General features: G+C 34.7%; 1 protein-coding gene across 5 annotated transcripts in view; it reads left to right on the top strand.

Moving 5' to 3' along the window:
- Positions 1-23140, top strand: part of STAG1 (STAG1 cohesin complex component) — a 369927-nt gene that overhangs the window by 219032 nt on the left and 127755 nt on the right. For all 5 annotated transcript variants that reach the window (XM_044754937.2, XM_070493352.1, XM_070493351.1 and 2 more), the window contains 2 exons: positions 7414-7565; positions 9895-9968. In XM_044754937.2, the coding sequence (XP_044610872.1) occupies positions 7414-7565; positions 9895-9968 (226 nt within the window). The remainder of the gene's footprint in view (positions 1-7413; positions 7566-9894; positions 9969-23140) is intronic.

The following is a 23140-nucleotide window of genomic DNA, read 5'->3' as shown; positions in this document are numbered from 1 at the left end:
AATAAACAAATGGGACTTCATCAGATTAAAGAGCTTCTTCAAGGCAAATGAAAACAGGATTGAAACAAACAAACAACCCACTAACTGGGAAAAAATATTTGCAAGTCATATATCTGACAAAGGCTTAATATCCATAATATATAAAGAACTCTCGCAACTCAACAACAAAACATCAAACAACCCAATCAAAAAATGGGCTAGAGACATGAACAGACATTTCTCCAAAGAAGATATACTGATGGCCAATAGGCACATGAAAAGATGCTCATCATCGCTGATCATGAGGGAAATGCAAATCAAAACTACACTAAGATATCACATTACACCCGTTAAATGACAAAAATATCTAAAACTAATAGCAACAAATGTTGGAGAGGTTGCGGAGAAAAAGGAACCCTCATACACTGCTGGTGGGAATGCAAACTGGTGCAGCCACTATGGAAAATAGTATGGAGATTCCTCCAAAAATTAAAAATAGAACTACCATACGATCCAGCCATCCCACTACTGGGTATTTATCCAAAGAGCTTGAAGTCAGCAATCCCAAAAGTCCTATGCACCCCAATGTTTATTGCAGCACTGTTTACAATAGCCAAGACGTGGAAGCAACCTAAGTGTCCAGCAACAGACGAATGGATAAAGAAGATGTGGTACGTATGTACAATGGAATACTACTCACCTGCAAAACAGAACAAAATCATTCCATTTGCAGTAACATGGATGGACCTTGAGAGAATTATGTTAAGTGAAATAAGCCAGCGAGAGAAGGATAATCTATGTATGACTCCACTCATATGAGGAATTTAAAATTATGGACTAAGAACAGTTTAGTGGCTACCAGGGGAAAGGTGTGGTGGGGGGTGGGCACAAAGGGTGAAGTGGTGCACCTACAACATGACTGACAAATGTTAATGTACAACTGAAATTTCACAAGATTGTAACCTATCAATAACTCAATAAATAAAAATAATTGGAAACCAAAAAAAAAAAAGGGGGGGGATTGGCAGCAGATGTTAGCTCAGGGCTAATCTTCCTCAAAAAAAAATGATAGTGGGAGAGGTGATACAGTCATGTGGCTTAAAATTCAAAATAAAAAAGTTTTATAGTGAAATATTACTCTTCTGCCCATGCCTCTCAGGCATCACATATTCTTTCCTGAAGGCAACCAGGGTTGCCAGTTTCTTATATATCTTTACAGAAATATTTTATGAATATAAGAGCACATACATATTCAGTGGGAAGCAGTATAGTGTAGTGGTTAAGAAGTTGGCCTACGGAGCATGACTGCCTGTAGTCAAGTTCTGTCTTTGTTAGTTACTGGCTATGTAACTGGCAAGTCTCTTAGCCGATCTGTGCCTCAGTTTTCTCCTATGTAAAAAAAGACAATTATAGGGCCAGCCCCGTGGCCGAGTGGTTGAGTTTCTGCACCCTGCTTCGGCAGCCCAGGGTTTCATCAGTTTGGATCCTGGGCGCAGACATAGCGCCATTCATCAGGCCATGCTGAGGCAGCATCCTGCATAGTACAACTAGAAGGACCTGCAACTGGAATATACAGCTGTGTCCTATGGGGCTTTGGGGAGAGGAAGAAGAAGAAAGAAAGATTGGCAACAGATGTTAGCTCAGGTGCCAATCTTAAAAAAAAACAACACAACAATTATAATAGTATGTACTTGATAGAGTTGTGAGGTATAAATGAATATGTGTATAGAGTTTAGATGAATGACTTGCACATAAAAATAAACACGTTACTTCTTTTTGCATAAATGATAGCATAATATATTTACACTGACAGGCATCTTCCTGTTTTTCCCATCAGCAAATATTTTGGCAGGTTTTTCTTTTCAGCACATGAATCATGCCTCATTTTTTCCAATGGCTGAATAGTTATCATTGGATGGATGTGCAGTTTTATGGCTCTAAATACCAGTATCTTTGATGATGACTCCTAAATGTATTATCTTCTAGACATTTCCACTTAGTACCTGATAAGCATGAAACTTTATAATTGCCCTCACCTTTTCTATTTCTCTCATTCCTACATTATAATCTATCATATTCTTTCAGCTCTACCTTCAAAATATACTTTACACCTAACCATTTGTCTCTACCTATTGCTACTACTTTAAGCCATCATTGCAAACTTCTGGCAAAATATTTTCAGCTCTCTTTCAGTGTTCTATTTGGTCTCCCTGCTTCCACTTTTACTCTTCTATAATGTGTTCACACGGCAGTTTAAAGTCTAAACCAGACTTTTTCTCACCCACAGCAAATTTTCCTGTGGGTCTTACCTCATTTAGATTTAATTCCTGAGTGCTGCTTAGATCCTAGTAGAACCCTTGTAACCTAGCCTCTTGATTTCCTCCTCAGCCTCATCTCCTGCCTCTGCCTATTTCTGTGCTTCAGCCACACTAAATACTTTGCTCTTTTATGAGTTCTCTCCTCATAACATTTTACCTCATAAACTTTTCGCTTTTTTTTCCCTCTCCCTGGAACATTGTTCCGTCATATAATCACATGCTCATTCCTTCACTTCATGCTCAAATGTCAGCTCTTCAGAGAAGCCTTTCTGCCTGACCACTCTCTTTACTCCCTAACCTTTTTACCATATATGTTTTTTACCATACTTTATTCTTCTTTATAGATTTTCCTTTAGCTGACTTTTTCTTTCATTTGTATATTATCTGTTTATTGTCTTCTGCGCCTCCTTGCTAGAGTGTTAAAATTGTGAGGACGGTACTCTGTCTTGCTCACTTTTAAGCTTCTAGTATGTAGAATCAGTGCTAAGTATATGTTGGATTGCTCGATGAATGGAGAAGCACTAATTAAGTGCTTCTTGAACTCTCTGTAGTGAAAGACGAATTTTTCAATTACCAATCTGTCACAATCTAGTACTTTTTTAAAATGCAATAAGGTAGATTTCAAGAAAAATGAAATATGTATTTCTTAGTGTTATTTTATTAGATTCAACATAGTGTTACTCCGTCAGATTGTTATAAAAATTTCTAAAAACAACAAGATCCAACACCCATTTATGATAAAAACCCTCAGTAAAATGGGTCTAGAAGGAAAGTACCTCAACATAATAAAGGCCATATATGACAGACCCACAGCCAACATCATACTCAATGGACAAAAACTGAAAGCCATCCCTCTGAGGACAGGAACAAGACAAGGGTGCCCACTTTCACCACTCCTATTCAACATAGTACTGGAGGTGCTGGCCAGAGCAATTTGGCAGGAAAAAGAAATAAAAGGAATCCAAATAGGTAACGAAGAAGTAAAACTCTTGCTGTTTGCAGACGACATGATCTTATATATAGAAAACCCCAAAGAATCCATAGAAAAACTATTAGAAATAATCAACAACTACAGCAAAGTAGCAGGGTATAAAATTAACGTGCATAAATCAGTAGCATTTCTATACACTAACAATGAACTAACAGAAAAAGAACTCAAGAACACAATCCCATTCACAATCGCGACGAAAAGAATAAAATACTTTGGGATAAACTTAACCAAGGAAGTGAAGGATCTATACAATGAAAACTACAAGACTTTCTTGAAAGAAATTGACGATGACATAAAGAGATGGAAGGACATTCCATGCACATGGATTGGAAGAATAAACATAGTTAAAATGTCCATACTACCTAAAGCAATCTACAGATTCAATGCTATCCCAATCAGAATCCCAAGAACATTCTTCACAGAAATTGAACAAACAATCCTAAAATTCATATGGGGCAACAAAAGACCGCGAATTGCTAAAGTAATCCTGAGCAAGAAAAACAAAGCCGGCGGAATCACAATCCCCAATTTCAAAACATACTACAAAGCTACAGTGATCAAAACAGCATGGTACTGGTACAAAAACAGGTCCACAGATCAATGGAACAGAACTGAAAGCCCAGAGATAAAACCACACTTCCATGGACAGCTAATCTTCGACAAAGAAGCAGAGGGCCTACAATGGAGAAAAGAAAGTCTCTTCAACAAATGGTGCTGGGAAAACTGGACAGCCACATGCAAAAGATTGAAAATTGACCATTCTTTTTCACCACACACCAAAATAAACTCAAAATGGATCAAAGACCTAAAGATTAGGCCTGAGACAATAAGTCTTTTAGAAGAGAATATAGGCAGTACACTCTTTGACATCAATTTCAAAAGAATCTTTTCGGACACTATAACTCCTCAGTTGAGGGAAACAATAGAAAGAATAAACAAATGGGACTTCATCAGACTAAAGAGCTTCTTCAAGGCAAGGGAAAACAGGATTGAAACAAAAAAACAGCTCACTAATTGGGAAAAAATATTTACAAGCCACTTATCCGACAAAGGGTTAATCTCCATAATATACAAAGAACTCACACTGCTTAACAACAAAAAAACAAACAACCCGATCAAAAAATGGGCAGAGGACATGAACAGACATTTCTCAAAAGAAGATATGAATATGACCAATAGACACATGAAAAGATGTTCATCATCGCTAATCATCAGGGAAATGCAAATCAAAACTACACTAAGCTATCACCTTACACCCGTTAGATTGGCAAAAACATCCAAAACCAAGAGCGACAAATGTTGGAGAGGTTGTGGAGAAAAAGGAACCCTCATACACTGTTGGTGGGAATGCAAACTGGTACAGCCACTATGGAAAACAGTATGGAGATTTTTCAAAAAGTTAAAAATAGAAATACCCTATGACCCAGCCATCCCATTACTGGTTATCTATCCTAAGAACCTGAAATCAGAAATCTCAAGAGTCCGTTGCACCCCTATGTTCATCGCAGCATTATTTACAATAGCCAAGACGTGGAACCAACCTACATGCACAGAAACTGATGATTGGATAAAGAAGATGTGGTATATATGCACAATGGAATACTACTCAGCCATAAAAAAAGACAAAATTGGCCCATTCACAGCAACGTGGATGGACCTTGAGGGTATTATGTTAAGCGAAATAAGCCAGTCAGAGAAAGACGAACTCTATATGACTCCACTCATAGGTGGAAGTTAGTATATTGATAAGGAGATCTGATCGGTGGTTACCAGGGAAAAGGGGGGGTGTGGGGAGGGCACAAAGGGGGAAGTGGTGTACCCACAACATGACTAACAATAATGTACAACTGAAATCTCACAAGGTTGTAATCTATCATAACATTAATAAAAAAAAAATTCTAAAAACTTATTTTCAAATTTGTACTGTAATGAACTGATAAGAAGTTGTTTGTGGTCAGCACCTATTTGCAGACCACACTTCTGAGTAGCACAGCACCAGAACAAGTTTGTCATTCTGTAGCCAGCAGTTAAGATGTGAAGGCTAGAAGAAATATTCTTCTCTTTGGTTGTTAAGGAGAAGCCACTTCAAAGCTCATGTCACAGAATCCAGGCTGAATTCCTGTAGGATTATTAATTCATAAAACCGTTTTGTTGTTAATACCAGTAAAACTTAATTAGTGCTCAGTGTGCAGGAATGAGCCTTTTTTCAGTGGACTCAACAAGACATCACAATCCCCGTGTTGTGTCTATGTCCTTAAATTAGAAGTCTCTCTTTAATAGCTGTTTATTTGCTTATATGTTGGTATGTGAAATGAAAATTTCAGTGAAGTTTAAATTTTACAGATTCATAAACATTTTGTCTCAGTCAATACTGCTATATTGTATCTGATACTTTTATGAAAATGTATTGATCATTTTGCATTTTTCTTTGTTTTAGTACGTTGATTATTTTGTTGTTTATATATCTAGCGTGGTAGGAGGGTCATTACAAATGACAACTGGAGTTTGGGATCTGGGTGCACAAGGAGATATAAAACTGAAAGCAAAAGCCATTAAATTCAAGAAAATCTGTCTCAGCTTCCACTGGTGAATTCTAGCCAGAGTTGGTGTTAATTTTAATGCTTGCCAACACCTTGATCTTCAAGTCATTTTGTTTTAGAGATCTAGAAGTATATACTAAATTAAGCCCTGTTGGGTATGACTTTGTATGCTCAGGACAAGCTCTGTTAATCTGTTATCCCTGACTTGGGCAGTTTGAATGAGCCAGATCCCTCCTGTGTTTGATCTAGTCTACTTTTTTATACAGATTAATTTAGGAAGTACTTTTAACCTTCATAGTATCACCAGATATTCTACTGACAATGTATAAAATGCTAGAAAATCACTAGCCTGTATCTTGAAACACAAGAATATTTCTCAATTTACCATATTGAGATACTATCTCAGAAAAAGGGCAGCATTTTCATTAAATACATTTCTAAGTGGTTAATAATGTAAATTTCTTTTTCAGGATTTATGACTTATATTTTGGTTTAAGGGCAGCAGCAATCACTATTAACATGGAGTTAGCCAAAATGTAGAGAGAGTTTCAGAATAACAAATTGTGTGTGTGTGTCACAGTGTGTATATAGATAGAGATACAGCGTTATGCATGTATGTTTATAGATGTAATTAACAGGCAATAGTGAAGTTTTAAAAGAACTGCATGTTCATATTTCGTTATGGATATATTTGCAGATAAGTGGATCAGTTCTTCCAAAACACTGATCAGTTCATTTTTATAACTGAACGTTTGTATATATAGATGAATAACCTAAAAATAAAAGAAGAGGGAAGTTATTACCAGCACAAACTCTTATTCCTTTTCTAGTATTTCCTACACTCTCATCATATCAATAAAGAACATAAGCATAGACAAAAGTTTGTGTCATACCTGCTTTTCAGAGGACTGAAACAGAAGTTTGACAATACTTAAGATTTATAAGTACAAGTGAACATTTAAAAGTAGATTAACACTGTGACTAGGAAAAATAGGTCAATTAGAAGTTCAGAAAATACATTTTTACTGAATTTAGTGAGTTTGGTAGGATCAGTCTGTTTTTCAGGGGTTAGAGATTATGCCATTCAGTGAGGTGAGGAACACAGACATAGGACCATCTTTGGGGTAAAGATCATAAATTGATTGTGAACATTTAAGGCACCTTTGACACATCTAAGTAAAGGTATTAAGGAAGCAATTGCATATACAGAACTCGTGGTCAGAAGAGAGGTCTAGTAGACTTGATTCTATGCCCTCACTAAAGTGTGTGTATTTGAGGATGGGGAGAGGGGTTGTTGAAGATACTGCTTAAATCTTTCCTGCTGGTAATTAGAATGGTGCTGTTTTTAAGTGGAGAATATTAATGAGCTAAGCTATAGGGATGCTGAGGCAGAGAAAGTTATGTTGCAGACTGAGAAGAAAACTTTATAAAATAATTTCTCTCTTTCTTTTTAAGTTATGCCTGGATTGTCATACATAAATATTGACTAGTTTATTTCCTTCATCCGTTTCTCTTACCAATTTGTAATCTTATGGATAAAGGTCTGATTCATAGGTGAATGCTATAATCTTTCTTTATTTCATAGCCATGAAGCTCATGACTGCCCTGGTGAATGTTGCCTTAAACCTCAGTATTCATCAGGATAATACACAGAGACAATATGAAGCTGAGAGAAATAAAATGATTGGGAAGAGGGCCAATGAAAGGTTGGAGTTACTGCTTCAGAAACGCAAAGAAGTAAGTTTTATGGTAACTGATATTCTCACGTCCTGTAAATGTGTAGTAAATATATATTAGTTTTTTTATTCTTTGTAAAAAGGTTTATGTATATTTTTAAAATTTATTTTTTCAGTTATATTATTTGATCTCAGAGTTTTCAAATGAAACTAGAATGTTCACCCAGAGATTATCTGAGTGCTGTCTGATGGCACAACAATCCTACTTTTGAAAGAAGGTGGTCTGGGAGTTAGGTAACTCAGAAAGATTATCAGGCTGTGGGCTCAAAAAGCATGACAAATAGTAATGTCAGAACTGGGGGCTAGCAAAGCTCCATTTCCAGGAGAAAGCCAGAGACTACTTATTAGTTGATAATAAGGCATTATTCTGAATAAGATTGATCCTAGTTTTATGATAAAATTTTCTTACATGTCTTGAAAGTGATTTTAAACTAGGTTTTTAGTAGGTAACATTTTTATTCACCCAATTGGAAATAAAGTTTTAGATCTGCCATATTAGTCTTGGAAAAAGAATTTTAACTTGGAAACAGAATAATATCGCATTGCTACAAGTAAATTGCTTTCAATGAATAATGTGTTATAACAGGCAACCAGAAGCAACATACTTATGATTAAATTATTACCCATCCTATATTAGCATCCTAGGGCTGCTATAACAGATACCACAAACTGAGTAGCTTTAAGAACAGAAATTTACTATCTCATAGTTCTATAGGCTACAAGTCAAAGATAACTCCAGTCTTCACATGGCCTTCTCCGTGTGTGTGTGTGTGTGTGTGTGTGTGTGTGTGTGTGAGTCTATCTCTAAATTTCTCCTTTTTTTCAATAAAGACACCAGTCATATTGGATTTGGGACCCACCCTACTTCAGTCTAACCATCTTAACTAATTCCATCTGCCACAACCTATTTCCAAATAAAGTTTGAGGTACTAGGGGTTAGGACTTCAGCATATGAATTTTTTTTTTTTTTTTAAAGATTCTATTTTTTCCTTTTTCTCCCCAAAGCCCCCCGGTACATAGTTGTGTATTCTTCGTTGTGGGTTCCTCTAGTTGTGGCATGTGGGACGCTGCCTCAGCGTGGTCTGACGAGCAGTGCCATGTCCGCGCCCAGGATTCGAACCGACGAAACACTGGGCCGCCTGCAGCGGAGCGCGCGAACTTAACCACTCGGCCACGGGGCCAGCCCCAGCATATGAATTTTTGAGGAGCACAGTTCAATTCATAACATATACTATATTTAAAATATTACAGAAGTAAATTTTGGAACTGTGCTTCATTAAGTACTGCTATCCAAACTGTATGCCTCTTATAAATTAGTTAATTTTTATATAATAAACTTAGCAAAAGTAATTTTTAAAACTTATAGTAAGTTGCAGTAATTTGAATGATTTACTATAGAGGTATTCCTTAATTTATTTCACTAAAACCTGAAACAAGGCATATAGCAAAAGAATAAATCTGAAGGAATTTTATTGTCACAATTGAGTATGCAGTAAAAGCAAATATTTCACTATTACTGCAGAGCAAATTAGAATAAGAAATATCACCTTGAATGCAATTTTTTTTTTCTTTTTCTGCAGGGGAAGATTCTCCCTAAGCTAACGTCTGTTGCCAATCTTCCTCCTTTTTTCTTCCTTTTTCGCCCCCAAAGCCCCAGTACATAGTTATGTATGTAATTTTTTAATCAGGGCTTTTATTCCTTTGGGGGCAGTGAGTAAACTCAAAGTCAACTCTGGTCAGTAGTGTTGCCTGAAATTTGTATCTTTGCTATAGTATTTTATTTTGTTGCTGCATTCCACCACTAATGGATAGGATCCTTGCTATCTTCAGTTATGCCTCCTATGTTGGGAACTCGCCCTACTCTGTTATGGGCTAATCAGATGCAGAGCAATATTTGGATCCTTTAGGTGGAATAGGAAGTTTCTTGTATAGTGGCAAATATGATAAGTAAGAATGCTCTGTTACCAAGAAAGGCAAAACCAAGCCAGGGAACTGATGTGGATAGAAAAGGTATAGGAATTGAGGTCTATACCCAAAGCCAATGATATTTAGGAGATAGGAATTGGACCATACTTAGCCAGTACCCCTCCTTGTTAGACATTGTGTAGTTTGTGTCGAGAGAGACAGAAAGAAAAGTTCAAAAGCCACTGTAGTAAAACTTTAGAAATGATGCGAGAAAACTGGTTTCAGACATCTGCTGTATTACAGGTGAGAAAAAGGAGTGATAATTACCCAGAATGAGAATAGTGAGGAATTAAAAACAGAACTGTTCATTCCGAATAAAATAATCGCTGTTTTAATTTATGTATTTTATTTTTTTTTCATTTCAGCTACAAGAAAATCAAGATGAAATTGAAAATATGATGAACTCTATTTTTAAGGGTATATTTGTTCATAGATACCGGTAAGGGATTTAAAAAATCACTTAGATGATTTTTAACTTAAATAATTTATTGCTTGTTAATCGTAGCTAATTATAAAGATATATGACTCTAATTTTTTGTTTTCTTTTCTGTAAAACGGCTTTGGCTATAAAAGCTTAATAAATATCATGCTATTACTATGGAGGAAATCATACCACTGCCACACTGTTCTAAATTCAGAACATATGCTGTTAGAAGCATCCAATGTACTTTGATTTGTACTGATGGAATATTAGTTAATAAGATATCATTAATTTAATGTGTCCTTAATAGGATGTGATTTTCTTGATATTTGAGAATATTAAAATGCCCTGCTTCCTGCCTTGTGGCACTTATCTTGTTCCACGGTTGAATTGACCAACTGTCTTTTTAAAACACCTCTGTGAAGATGGGAGAAAAATGGACAGAAAAGGGCACCTCTGCAGATAATGCAACAACTCTATAACATCATTTTTTTTACCTTCAACTGTGCACATGAAAGTAGAAGCAAAGTATTTCCAAAGTATTTTTGTCATACTCCATTGCAGATGAGTTTAGTGTTTCTGTGAAACCTGTGAACTTTTAAACTATTAACCACGTTATTAAAGAGCATATTTCACAGAGAATTAACGAGTCCTATACATACATTTGTTACCTTCTTTTAATCAGGCATGATATGGTATGTTTAGGTAGATAGTCACAGGTAATAGAAGCAATGTGTTTAGACATATTTGAGACTTTAGTTGTCCAGGTTATTCAAAAAGTTAGTGAAAACAGGGAAATCGTTTCGAAAGAAAAAATGCAACTTTGATGTTTTAACTTAAACATTTTGTTTTAATTCAAGGTCAAAAAGGTCTTTTGAAATAAAGCCAAGGTCTTTACTTTGAGTATGGACTGTCTAATTGGAGTTTCACATCCTCTTTCTTGCTTAAACTATACATATAAGGAATTATTGACAAGTTTGTTTGAAAAACAAGAACTTCCATATACCTGCCAAGCAGTCTTTTTTTAAATTGTAACTTTATGCGTGTATAATTAACATAAAATAAACTGTAAATTTAAATGCATAATTTGATGAGTTTTGACATATGTATGCTAGTAGAACTACCACAGGCAAGATAATGAATATATCCATCATACTCAAAAATTTTCTCATGCCACTTTGTAATTCCTCCCTACCTGCCTTCCTGCCACTGTCCTCCCTTGGGCAGTTATTAATCTGGTAACTGATTTGTTTACACTTTCTAGAATTTTAGAGAAATAGAATCATACAATATGTACTCCTGACTTTTGTTACTGTTGTTTTGGTCTGGCTTCTTTCACTAAGCAAAATTAGGGTTTTTCATTATTAAGACTGTCAACCGTAAGTTTTTCATAGATACCTTTTTTCAGGTTGAGGAAGTGTTTCTTCTATTCCTAGTTTTCTGAGACTTTTTATTAGGCATAAATGTTGGATTTTGTCAGATGCTTTTCTACATCTATTGAGATCATTATGCTGTTTTTCTTTTGTAAGACTGTTAATGTGGTGAATTCAATTGGTTGATTCTCAAATGTTAAACTCAACCTTAAATTCTTTAGTTAAAACACAGACACAACATACTGTCTTTTTAGGTATTGTTGGACATGATTTGCTGAAATTTCTCTAAGAATTTTTGCGTCTGTGTTCAAGAGGGATATATATCTTTTTTTATTTTATTAAATGTCTCTGACTACTTTTTGGTACCAGGGTAATGCTGGCTTTGTAGAATGAGTTGCAATATATTCTTTCCTCTTTAATTTTCTGGAAAAGTTTAATAGAGTATTATTTCTTCTTCAGATATAAATTATACCATTGGGGCCTAGAGCTTTCTTTGTAGGGATGTTTTTAACTACAAGTTAAATTTCTTTAGTAGAGATAAGACTGATCAATTTATGTCTTGAAAGAAAATATCTTCATCTAAGTTGTTGTGAATTCTCTTCAACAAGTTCAGCATAAAGTTGTTCATCGCTGTCTCTATGTCATCAGTGTGTCTAGAGCTAATCAATTGTGTTTATTTTTCTTAAATGAAATTTTGGTTACATTGAACTTCTCTATTGTTTTTCTGCTTTGTTTCATTGATTTCTACTCTTTTCTTTATTATTTCCTTTCTTCTGCTTACTTTGGGTTTCACTTCCTCTCTTCTTTAGTTTCTCAAGGTGGAAACTGAGATAATTGATTTGAGGCCTTTCTTTTTTTCTAATATAGTAATTTATTTCTATAAATTTCTCTCATTATTGCTTTAGGTATATCCTCTAAATCTGGATATTTCCATTTTCATTAAATTTAAAATACTTTCTAATTTCCCTTTTGACTTGTTTCTGTGACCCATGGATTATTTAGATGTGTGATATTTAGTTTGTAAATATCTGAGAACTTTCCAGATAACTTTCTGTTACTGATTTATAATTTAATTCCATTGTAGTCACACAACATACTTTATATGATTTGAATGCTTATAAACTTAGTGAAATTTGTTTTATGGCCCACAGTATAGTCTGTCTTGATAAATGTTCTATTTGCTCAGAGAAAGAATATGTATTCTACTTTTGTTTTTATGTTAGTTAGGTCAAAATTGGTTGATAGTGTTGTTCGAGTCTTTTCTATCCTTATTGATTTTCTGTCCTAACAATTATCGAGAGAGATTTTATAGGAGTACTTTTTGTATTCTTGATACAAGTCTATTATCACATAAATGATTTGCAGTTTTTTTCTGCAGCTTTCTATTAATTTTCTTATTGATGCCTTTTGAGGAACAAAAGTTTTCAATTTGAATGAAGTAATTTATCAGTTTTTCTTCTCTGGTCATGCCTTTGGTGTCTTGTCTGTGAACATTTTGCCTAACTCTAAATTTTCTTCTGTTTTATTCTAGAGGGTTTAATCATTTCATCTTTTCGATTAAGGTATATGAACCTATTTTTTCTTTTTTGAGGAAGATTAGCCCTGAGCTAACATCTGCTGCCAAGCCTCCTCTTTTTGCTGAGGAAGACTGCCCCTGAGCTCACATCCATGCCCATCTTCCTCTACTTTATAGTGGGACGCCTGCCACAGCATGGCTTCCCAAGCGGTGCCATGTCCGCACCCAGGATCCTAACCGGCAAACCCTGGGCTACTGAAGCAGAACATACACACTTAACTGCTGCACCACCAGGCCTGCCCCATGAACGTATTTTTTAAGGATTGGTACCTGAGCTAACATATATTGCCAGTAGTCTATTTTTTTTCCCCTTCTTCTCTCCAAAGCCCCCCAGTACGTAGTTGTATATTTCTAGTTGTAGGTCCTTTTGACTCTGCTATGCGGATGCCCCCTCAGCATGGCTTCATGAGCGGTGCTAGGTCCATGCCCAGGGTCTGAACTGGTGAAACACTGGGCTGCAGAAGCAGAGTGCTAACTTAACCACTCAGCCACGGGACTGGCCCCTATGAACCATTCTTTTAAGTTAATTTTTGTGTATGATACAGTATAAGGGTATAAGTCCACTTTTTGCATATAGGTATTCATTTGTCCAAGCACCATTTGGTGAAAGACTATCCTTCTCCAATCAAATTGCCTTGGTGCTTTTGTTGAAAATTAAATGACCATAAATGCAAAGTTTTATTTTTGGATTTTCTAGTCTATCTATTCTTACATTCATACCACTCATATTGATTACAATAGTTTTAGTGGTTTTTTTTTTAAGCTTTATTGAGATATAATTGACATAACATATGTAGGTATAAGATGTACAACGTGATGATTTGATATTGTGAGATGACTACCACAATAAAGTTAACACCTCCATCACCTTACGTAATTACCTTTTTGTGTCTGTGTGGTGCTAACATTTAAGATTTACTCTGTTAGCAGCTTTCAAGTATGTCATATGGTATTGTTAACTGTAGTCACCATGCTGTTATTATTAGATCTCCAGAACTTGTTCATCTTATAACTGGAGGTTTATACTCTTTGACCAGCATCTCCCCATTTCCCCTACCCTCCAGCCTCTGGCAACCACCATTCCACTCATTCTACTCTGTATTTTGGCTTTTTTAGATTCCACATATAAGTGTGAACAGACAGTATTTGTCTTTTAGAGTAAGTTCTTAAAAGTAGATAGTGTTAAGTCCTCCTACTTTATTCTTTTTCAAAGTTGTGATTATTACAAGTCCTTTGCATTTCTGTATAAATTCTAGGATCAGCTTGTCAATTTTTACACAAAAACTTGCTGGAATTTTGATGGAGAATATAATGAATCTGTAGACTAATTTGGAGAGAATTGCCCTCTTAACAATATTGAATCTTCCAGTCTATAAATATAGATTGTTTCTCTATTTATTTAGGTACTCTTTAATTTCTATTAGCAACTTTTTATGATTTACAGTATACAAGTCTTATACTACTTTTGTTAAATTTATTTCTAAGTGTTTTCATTTTTTATGCTGTTGTAAATTTAATTGTTTTCTTAATTTCTGTTCTAGACTATTCTTTATTAATATATGAAAACACAGTTTTTTGTTACTGCAGAATTACAAAATATTTTCATTAGTTCTATAGTTTTTGGGTTGTTGGTGTGTTTTTTTTGTAGATTCTTTGGATTTTCTACATACAGGATCATGTCATCTGTAAATAAAGACAGTTTTAATTCTTTCTATGTCTTTAATTTCTGGGGTTTTTTTTTGCCGTATTGTACTGTCTAAAATCTCTAGTACAGTATTTAAAAAAGTGGTGAGAGAAGATAGCTTTGCTTTGTTCCTGATCTTAAGAGGAAAACAGTCTGTCTTTAAGATTAAATAGGATGTCATTAGGCGTAAATTGTATGTTCATTCCCTGTAGTAGGATGAGGAAATTTCCCTCTAGCATAATTTGTTGGGTGTTTTTATGATGATTGATTGACTTTTTTTTTTTTTTTTCGTTTTGGCTGAAATGATTATACAGGCTTTTTCCTTTATTCTATTAATATAGTGTATTAATTCATTGATTTTCAGGTATTAGACCAATCTTGCATTCTGAGAAAAATTTCACATAGTTATTTATAATCCTTTTTATATGCTGCTGGATTCAGTTTGCTAATATTTTGTTAAGGATTTTTGTATTTTACTTTTATAAGGGGTAATACCTAGGTACTTGGTTGTTAATGCCATCAAGTCAATTCTGATTCCTAGCAACCCTGTGTACAGCAGAGCTGAACCCTGCCGGATTTTTGTTTTTGTTTTTGTTTTGTGCCATCCTCTCATCTTCTGGCGCTATATGACAATGTTCCACAGCTTCTTAGGATTTTCATGGCCAATTTTTTCAGAAGTCGGTGGCCAGATCCTTCTTCCTAGTCTGTCTCAGTCTGGAAGCTCCAGTAAAACCTGTCCACTGTGAGTGAACCTGCTGGTATTTGAAGTACCAGTGGTGTAGCTTTCGACATCTCAGCAACACACAGCTGCCACAGTATTACAACTGAGAGACAGGTGGTGTGATTCCCTGTCCAGGAAACAAACCCAGGCCTCAGCCCAGAGAGCATCAAATCTTAACCACTAGACCACTAATCTGGTTACTAGCCTCATAGAGTACACTGGGAACTGTTCCGTCTTGCTCTGTTTTTTGAAAGAGTTTGTGGAAGATTGGTATTATTTCTTCTTTATTAATTTGGTAGACTTTACCAGGGAAGCCCTTAAAGCCTAGGTTTTTCTTTGTGTGAAGGTTTTTAATTACTAATTAATGTTCTTATTATAGATCTACCCCAATTTTCTGTTTCTTGTTGATTCATTATGGTAATTTGTGTCTCTCAAAAATGTGTCCATTTCATGTATATTGCAAATTTAATGGCGTAATGTTGTTCATGATATTTCCTTACAATCTTTTTTGTAGGATTGTCAGTGATGTCTCCTTACTCATTTCTGATTTTGTAATTTGTGTCTTTTCTATTTTTTGTCTTGGTCAGTCTAGCTAAAGATTTATCAGTTGTGTTAATCTTTTCAAAGAACTAACTTTTGGTTTCATTGACGTTCTCTATTTATGTGGTTTTTTATTTTGTTGATTTTTGCCTCAGTCTTTATTATTCCCATTCATCTGATTGCTTTAGTTTTAATTTGCTCATCTTTTACTTGTTTTCTAAGGTTTGGAGACTCAGACTATTGATTTTATATCCTCTTTCTTTTCTTATCTAGCATTTTATAAATTTCCCTCAAAGCATTGATTTAGTGACATACCATGACTCTTGATATGTTGTATTTTTGTTCAGTACAAAATATTTCTCTATTTTACTTGTGATTTCTGTTTTGACTCATGGGTTATTCTTTTGTTTAATTTCCAAATATTTGGAGGTTTTCCAAATTAATTTCTGTTGTTAATTTCTAATTTAATTCCATTGTGGGTAGTAAACAAACTTTGAGGGATTTCAGTCATTTTACATTTAATGGGACTTGTTTCTCACCCCAACTAATTGTATTATCAAAAAACAGTATTCCATGTGCTTATAAAAAGAATATACTATGCTGTTTTGTTATATTTTCCTAAGTTGACCTTTTTATCGTTATGAAGTGTCCCTTTCTAATATGATGTTTTTATCTTAAAGACTTTTTTGTCTGAAAATACCTCTCTAGCTCTTTTATGGTTATTTTTTGCATGGTATATCTTTTATCATCCTTTCACTTCAACCTATTTGTGTTTCTGAATATGAAATATGTCTCTTAGGGACAGTCTATAATTGGATCTTGTGTTATTATCTAGTCTAACAATATTTTTTTATGGTGACTCTAGGTATTAAAATATGAAGAATAAGTTATTTGAAACTTCATCCCATTAAGATGACTCAATTTCACAAAGATATCACATCTTTGCTCTAGTATAGCTCCACTTTCTTGTCCTTCCTTTGTGCTGTTATTGTTGTATATATTTTATCTGTGTTTCTTATTAACCCAACAATACTATGTTAACCATTATCAGTATATACAGTCTTATGACTTTAATGAAACTAAGAGGAGAAAAGAAATTTTATGCCATCCTCTATATTTACCCTCTTGTTAATATTTCCAGGACTCTTCATTTTCTCTGAAGGGTTCGCTGAGTTATTGTATAGTGTTAACTCCTTTCAGTTTGAAGGACTTCCTTTACCCTTTTTAAAGGAAAGTTTACTAGCAGCAAATTCTCTCAGTCCTTTTTTTTTTATCTGGAAACGTCATTATTTCAACTTCATTTTTGGAAGGTAGTTTTGCTGGGTATAGAATTCTTGGTAGACAGTTTTATTTTTTGCTTACGACACTTTCAGTGTTATTTTACCACCTACTGGACTTCATTCTTTCTGATTAAAAACCAGTGGTTAATCCAGTTGTTCCCCTGTACACTGAGTCAGTTTTTATTTTTCGCTTTCAGGAGTTGTTTTTTTTCCCCTTTTTCTTTGGCTTTCGACAGTTTCCTTATTAGTGTCTAGGTGTAGACTTCTTTGTGTTTGTCCTACCATGATTTTGTTGGCCTTTTTGGGTCCGTAGATTAATATTTTTCATCAAATTTCAGAAGCTTTTAACCACTGATTCTTCAAATATTTTTTACCCATTTCTCTTTGTTTAGACTCCTTTAATGCATATGCTGCTATATGTGATACTGTTCTACAGGTTTCTTGAGCTTTGTTTCTCTCTCTTCAATTTTTTTATCTCTATTTTGTAGATCATTTCTAGTTACCTATCTTCGCATTCAGTGTTTCTTCTTCCAAGTCAAATATGCTCCTGAAACATGAGTTTTTTTATTTCAGTTATTGTAGTTTTTAGTTGGTCCTATTTTTATAGTTTTTATTTCTTTATCAGGGTATACTGTTGGTTGAGTTCTTTAAATATGGTTTCTTTTAATCCATTGATTATATTTATTGGATCTGATTTAAATATTTTGCTAAATTTAACAGCTGGGCCCACCCAAAGATAGTTTCTTTTGACTGTTTTAATTCCTGAGTATTGGCAATACTTTCTTTTACTGTGCATGTCTCATAATTTTTTTTGTCAAAAACTACCCATTTAACGTAATATACTGTAGCAAATTTAATTCTTATTTCCTTGTCCCTGAAGTTTGTTGTGTTATTGGGTGTTTTGTTTTTTAATAATTTACTTGGATTTAATCTTAGGAATTTGTCTCTCCTGCTCTGTACGGTCACTGACGTCTCTGCTCAGTAGTTTTTGGGGGAATTTTTTTTTTTGCATATTCCAAAGGGATTCCTGTTATGGCCACATGGTTTCATGGTCAACCAGTGACTGGTCAGAACTTTTAACAAAGCACCAATAAGGTTTCCACCCTCTGCAGATGGCTCTGAATGTGAATGAAGGAGAAGTACATTCAGAGTTCAAACAAATTTGAAGTCTGTCCTGGATTTTATTTTACGTTGGCCCTGGCACTCTTGGGACTTTTTATTTGGTGCTTTCTGCACAGCCTCCCTGTCAGCCAGTGATGTGTGGAGAACATGATTCTGCTCAGGTTACTCTTGCATTTGCACACAACCTCCTAGCCAGCCATTTATCTGTGGGAAGCTTTGTCTAGTTACTCTATGACTCATTTCCAGGATCTCTCTGTTGTATTTTTGGCTAGTCCACCTATGTGCTTGGGCCAACCCAAGTGGGTCTGCAGCTTTCGGCCAGCAGGACTTTGGTCTTCCCCATTCATTTTGTTTAGAGTTTGCTCTTTTTTATTGGTATCTTCCCTGGATTTAGGTATTTAACACTGGGCTCCCAATCAAGTTAGCTCCTTCAGCATTAAAATTGGTGGTTTTCATGGGTGTCTCAGCTCTGTTAAGCCTACCACATCTGTTGCTCTGGGTTTTAGGATGTTTGAAGGGGTTAGTTCCATGCCAAAATGCCATAGGTTTCCACTGTTTCAACAAAAAGTTTAGCAGCTTTTTATGAATAGATGCATCTCACTTTTTTTGGTTGATTTTTCAGAAAACTGAAATGATCGTTTTTGTCTTTTTAGTTGTTTTGAGGGAAGAGAACTTTCCAACCAGTATAGTGTCCCATTGCCTCACCTTCATTTTTGAAAGGTATTTTCTCTTAGTTTGGAATTCTAAGTTGACATTCTTGTTTTTTTCAATACTTTAAAGGAATTGATCCACTACTTCTGGTTTGCCCTTGCTTCCAACTAAAAAGAAGTCTGCTGTCATTCTTATCGTGTATCCTTTGTAGTTAATTTATCTTTTTGTTCTGGTTGCATTTAAGATTTTTCTCTTTCCTACTAGTTTTGACCAATCTTGTTAGGATGTTCTTTGGTATTATTTTCTTCATGTTTCTTTTCTCTCTTCCATGCTCTTCTTTAGCCTCTTGAACATACATATTTGCTATAACAACCGTTTTAATGTCCTAATTTACTAGTTTTATCATCTGTGTCATTTCTGGTTCTGTTTGTATTGATTGATTTTTCTCCTTACTATGGGTCATTTTCCTACTCCTTTGGATACCAAGCATTATGGGTTTTGCTTTGTTGGGTGTTAGGTAATTTTATATTCTTATAAATATTTGTCCAGTTTTTCTGGAACATAATTATGTGTGATCCTTTCAAGACTTGTTTTTAAGGTTTGTTAAGGGGACTAAAGCAACATTTAGTCTAAGGGTAATTTTCCTTCAGTACCAGGATAATACCATTCTTTGTACTCTACTTGATGCCCTGTGAATTACAAGCCTTTTCTGCTCTGGCTCATTGGGACATAGAGTATTCCCAGACCTTTGTTTACTCCAGAGATTGCTCTCTCTGCGTTTTCCATTTCTTCCCCAGCCTTGGTTGATTTGTTCATATGTATATGCTGTCTAGTACTGAGCTGAAGAGTAAATAGGGTCTTTCATCAGGTCTCCAGAGCTTGCTCACTCTGTGCGTCTCTTCACTCTGGTACTATGCCTTATAAAATCTAGCTATTTGTCCTCTGGAGTCCCAGATCTTTCCCCTCAACTCTGCCTGGGTTCCCCTGCCTATGCTGCTGCCTGGCAGGCAGCAATCTGGGGCAATCTTAAGGCTCACCTTATTTGTTATCCCTGTCTCACAGATTGTTGTCTTGCTGCCTAATATCCAACATCTAAAAAACATTATTTTATATATTTTGTGCAGTTTGTTTCAAGTGGGAGAATAAACCCTGTGCATCTTGGCTCAGCCACGCAAACTTGAGTGTAGAATCCATATTATTTTTTATGATTTAACCTTACTCTTCAACACCAAAATAATATAGCTTTTATTTTGGTGACTCACCTTCATCAAGTCTTGGCAAAGCTTTCAACCTATTAATCTCATAGAAACGACAATTCCTGAATTTCCTGCTGTTACCCTATTGATTTGTTTTCTGTTTAATCAGATCTTGCATAAACTAGTGTTAGATCTATCACACTTTACTTTCAATGCATTAAAATCTAACCTGGTCAAAACAGGATTGCAAATATAGTTGAGTGTGTGACCAGCCTGCCAAAGTGATCATGGATACCTATCGTTGAGTTTCCCGAAGTATCGCTTAATCCGCTTTATTAAGGGGAGATCTTACTGCATGTACATACTGGAAATAGAAGGTGCTATGCAGAGATGGCACTTCAGGTTGATGCTTTACATCTCACCTGCTCCCTCAGCTTCAAATAAAAATTGAATATTAATCTACACACTGCTAGATCTAGGTACTAGCTTATAGGAAATACGGAAAGAGAAGAGCATTTTGTCTGACTGAATCCTCTTGGTGTCATTTTAGTCCAGAATGTGGGAAATTGTACAGACCAAATGACCCAGTTCCTTCAAAAAATAAATGGCATATAGTAAGAACAAGTGGATATAAAAATGCAGTTTAAAATACTCTATATGAAAAAGATATACATAGATATGTATTTAGTGATCAAGATATACTTTAGACTGTTGAAGAGACAATTAGTGAATTAGAGTATAATACTGAGGAATTTATCCAGGCACAGTATAAAGGGATAGAAGATATGGAACAACATTTCTGATACATGGGGGATAGTTTGAGAGGCTTCGTAAGTCCTTTATGTAGGATTTCAAAAGAAGAGAGAAATATTGGAAGGAAGTAGTGGTAATGAGAGAACTGCTATTTTTACAAAATTGGTTAAAAAAATATAATCTTCAGATTGGAAAGATTTATTGAGTGTTGAGTAGGTTAACAAAAATATTCTGCATCTAGATATAACCGTAGTCAAAATGCAAAAACGTCAAAGGTCAGTTCTGAGAAAGTCTTGAAAGCAGCTGAAATGAAACGACTGTTATTTTAGTGATGGTAAAAGAATTAAAAAATTATTAGGGCATAACAACAAATTTAATTAAAGAAGAGATAACAGAGGAAAGATTTCAGCAATTTTGAGGATGTGAAAAGTGGATGTCTTTTATTTTCTAGTTGAGTCTTTCATCTTTATACTACAGTGAAGCATTTCAGAATCACGTTTTCAAAGCTGTTTTTATATAATATCGTAATATGATTTGTTCTGAGCAAATTGTCTTTCTATTATTTTAATCTTCTTAGTTCCTAACATTTTATCTTTGACCTAACCTGTGGGTCAGGTTGATAGTTAATTAAAATATGAATATTAATTAAAGATATTTTTCTTCAAAAGTTAATGTATCCTTGACATTCAGCTTTTAATCTTATTTATGCCTAAAATTGTTAATAGTAAAATATTAAGCATAGTGCAGAGAGCCGTGTCACCTGCTCTATGTGAGACTCTTAGTGATGCAAGCCTGTCTATGTATTTTGTCACTATTTTCACAATGGATAATACAACAAAAATGAGATGAAAATATTTCCACTTTAATAAACTTATTACATTTCTAATATATTTTAAATAACTCTGGTCATCCTGAAACAATAAAATGAAAGATTTGGATTTAATTAGCAAACAGTGTTTCAGTTCTGTAGGTCTGCGCTTAAACATTACCAGCTCTCAGAAGCCTTCCTTGCCCCCTTCTACACCTCTACATTATTTTACATACTTCTGTGTTTCCTATACTCCCCTTTACTAACATTTAACATGCTCTAAGATAATATGTGTTTTAATCATCTTTCTGAAAGTTATGATCTCTCTTCTCAAGTTCTTGTTCACAGTCTAATGAAGGATACAGTATGACTTTTCAGTAACTCGTTCAGCTGTTCCTTTCTCCCTTAGGCTATTTCAAAAAAAATCTCTATAGTTCTGTTTTGAAAAACGTGATTTTTTTTTTAACCCAAATATTAGTGATAGAATTGGTTGCGATGTAAATTCATTGCATGCTACAATTTAGACAGCAGACCTTCTTGGCACTCGTAATTTTTTCTCACTCCAGAGATCTCATCAGATTCCTTGTATGTGAGAGAGAATTGTTAAGTGTTAAAACGTCCACATTAGCCAAGACTTATTCTCTGAAATTTATATTGCCATCATTTTAATATAGTCAACTTCCTTACTGGGAAAGCATCTGTAAGGGTAGTGCAGGAAACATTTAATTAAAATTCACTAGAGTTAAATTTTATTTTGTTATAAGCAGAAAATTTTTAATTTTTACTGAAGTTTAATTGACATAAATATCCTGTTAGTTTCAGGTGGTTACCAGAGGGAGGAGAGTTGGGGTGGGGTGAAATAGCAGAAATAATTTGAGTTCTCTCTGCCAAGAAAGTAATCCTAAATGAAAACTTAAGTCCAGATATTAAATTTGTAAGGGTCCTGTCTCCTAAAAAAAAGACGTATTAACTGTGAAGATCAGTAAATTAGATAAGTTTTTCATAGAAATGAACATAATCATTCTTTTATACTGTAAAACAGAGTTAAAACAAAGGATTAATTTCCTGAGAATTATTCTTCTCTAGTTTTTCTTTTTCTTTCTTTGAGTTCGCAAGTAAAGAGTATCCTGACTTCATTTTTAGTTGTTCATGTCAAGGCCTCAATACCAGAATGTTATGAAAATTATTCCATCTTATAATTGTCTTATACCTTTCCTCTTGTCTTACTATTTTGTTCCCTGCTTTAATCTTTGCTGTGGAAACTTCCAAATACCTGAAGCTAAACATTACCTTTCTAAATGGAGGAGGCTATTGGAAATTGAGATTAAGAGTTTTAAAAGAAATTTAATATGAAAAGCAAGGATTGGAGGCCTCTTATGCATGAGAAAAATATCTGTATATCAAAAGATACATTGTGATCAAATCAGGGAATATTTAGAAACGCACTAATTTTTATTTTATACTTCATCTGCTTAAATAGAAAGTA

The sequence above is a fragment of the Equus asinus genome, chromosome 21, assembly GCF_041296235.1.
Source record: "Equus asinus isolate D_3611 breed Donkey chromosome 21, EquAss-T2T_v2, whole genome shotgun sequence".
In the NCBI taxonomy this organism is placed as follows: domain Eukaryota; kingdom Metazoa; phylum Chordata; class Mammalia; order Perissodactyla; family Equidae; genus Equus; species Equus asinus.
This window is presented reverse-complemented; position numbering and strand designations above follow the sequence as displayed.